The sequence below is a fragment of the Sinocyclocheilus anshuiensis genome, unplaced genomic scaffold (genome assembly GCF_001515605.1).
Source record: "Sinocyclocheilus anshuiensis isolate Anshui unplaced genomic scaffold, SAMN03320099.WGS_v1.1 scaffold1024, whole genome shotgun sequence".
Classification (NCBI taxonomy): domain Eukaryota; kingdom Metazoa; phylum Chordata; class Actinopteri; order Cypriniformes; family Cyprinidae; genus Sinocyclocheilus; species Sinocyclocheilus anshuiensis.
Genome location: NW_015552843.1, coordinates 1,828,623 through 1,830,666, shown reverse-complemented (window position 1 = coordinate 1,830,666; position 2,044 = coordinate 1,828,623). Strand labels below are relative to the sequence as shown.

The 2,044-nt window shown below is 36.4% G+C and overlaps 1 protein-coding gene across 2 annotated transcripts in view; it reads right to left on the bottom strand.

Annotated features, from left to right (window-relative positions):
• The window catches only part of LOC107668107 (copine-5-like), a 73,247-nt gene that overhangs the window by 24,991 nt on the left and 46,212 nt on the right, over positions 1-2,044 (bottom strand). For both annotated transcript variants that reach the window (XM_016459898.1, XM_016459899.1), the window contains 2 exons: positions 1,129-1,232; positions 822-926 (listed from right to left, as the gene is read on the bottom strand). In XM_016459898.1, coding sequence (XP_016315384.1) covers positions 822-926; positions 1,129-1,232 — 209 coding nt within the window. The remainder of the gene's footprint in view (positions 1-821; positions 927-1,128; positions 1,233-2,044) is intronic.

Below are 2,044 nucleotides of genomic sequence, written 5' to 3'. Positions count from 1 at the left end.
ATGTCTTAGATTTATCCAATAAAGCCTTATTTATATTGAAAAGAGAAGTATCTTGTGTTTTGTGCTTACAAGTTAATGTCTTAAACTGCCAATCTTGTTACTGTGCTAATAAATAGTGTTTTCACTATACTTTGGATATTAATATCCATTGCAGAGTTGATGTTATACGGCTCGTTCAATGAATCGCTGGCTGTCTCAGTGATCAGCCGTAAAACAGTGATTCTGTCCAAATTCCCTATAAAATCATAAATGATTCCCTTTGAGCTAAATCTACCTGTTTCCCTTACACTGCTAAAATGATTCTAAATAAGGGAGCGTGTGCCCACATGTTAATTAACATAATACATGCCTAAACATCTACATATACTAAACATCTTTATATAGTCCTAGACTACATGTGATTGACTGCATCAAATAAATTTGTTACTCTAAAAAAGTAAGTATATTCTTTTTTTATATGACAAACATATATAATATAATATAATATAATGTAATGTAATGTAATGTTACTATTCTTACTTATATCATTTTTTTAAAATATCTATTTAATAAAAAATAAGTCAAAATAAATACAAATGACATTATAATATGTAACAATACAATATATAGACATTTCTGTGATTATGTGTATGGGTTTTATCTAAAAAATAATCCTATGTTTTGAAAAATATATTGACAAATCAATTACTGTGTGAAAGCTTTTGCCCACAGGTTTTACGCACATACACTGTTAGTGAATGAGAGCTGTTAACACTGGCGACAGGCACACAAGCATCAGTATATACTGACATGCATGTCTGTATGTGTATGTGTGAGTGCACCTGTCATAATCTCCATTGCACAACGCTCTGACAGGAATGGTGAACGGCTGCCAGACGGGGTTCAGCGTATTCTTTACCACTTCAGTTTTATGGCAGATAGTGAACCTAAGAAACAAAAAAACAAAGAAGTTAAACTCAAACAAAGCAGTATACATTGCATGAATATATTTTATTACAGTTAGAAGTTTGCATATTGTAAGCCTTTACTTTACTAAGAGAATTTTATTGGCTAGAACAATTTGGACATCACAAAAAGAAGACACGCTTTCCTGCCTGCGCATCAGAGTGAGAAAGACAGCTAACTCACGTTCCGTCCTCATTACTTCTGTAGAACACCATGAACGGGTCAGAGCGGCCAAAGAAGTCTTTCTTATCCAGCTTATTGGCACAGAACTGCATTGTTGCACAGTCCTGAGAGGTTGAGAGAAAGAACGAAAGAAACAAAGAACAAGGGGGAAAGGGAAGGAAAATGGAAGGTAAAAGATAGAAATAGCACAGAGAGCAGCTAAATCTAGTGAAATCAGAGGCATGTTGCTTTTTCTTGTGCAGCTTAGATGAATGATGAGATTCTGGACCTTCAGGCACAATTCACCCCCCACCATGTCTATACAGCACAGCCATATACTGTATGTGTACACATATTTTTTAAAGTCATATGCTTCAGACTCACACTCCAATAAAAGCTTTAAAGGGGTCATATGATGCGATTTCAATTTTTCCTTTCTCTTTGGAGTGTTACAAGCTGTTTGTGAATAGATAAGATCCCTAAAGTTGCAAATACCAAAGTCTCAAACCCAAAGAGATATTCTTTATAAAAGTTAAGACTCGTCCACACCCTCCTAAAACGCCTCGTTTAAACACGCCCCCACATGTCTACGTCACTGTGTGTGGGAAGATTTGCATAACGCCGGCCAAATGTTCACGCAAAGAAAGAAGGTGTAACTTTTATTCTCGCTGTAGTATTGTTGCTGCCGCCGCCGCCATGTCGTGGAGACGCTGTGTGTGTCGTTGTGAAAGCGAAACTACTTTGTTTGGCCTTCCAAAAGAGGACACTACACTCTAACTAATAATCAGTGGTTAAGTTTACAACACTGTTCCAGAACAGTTTAACCCATATATTCGTGTGTGTGCAACGCATTTTACGGAGGAGAGTAGCCTACAATGCCGGTTTTCTGACAAATAATGCTGACTCACAGCCTGTAAGTACGTTTTCATATTTAAAG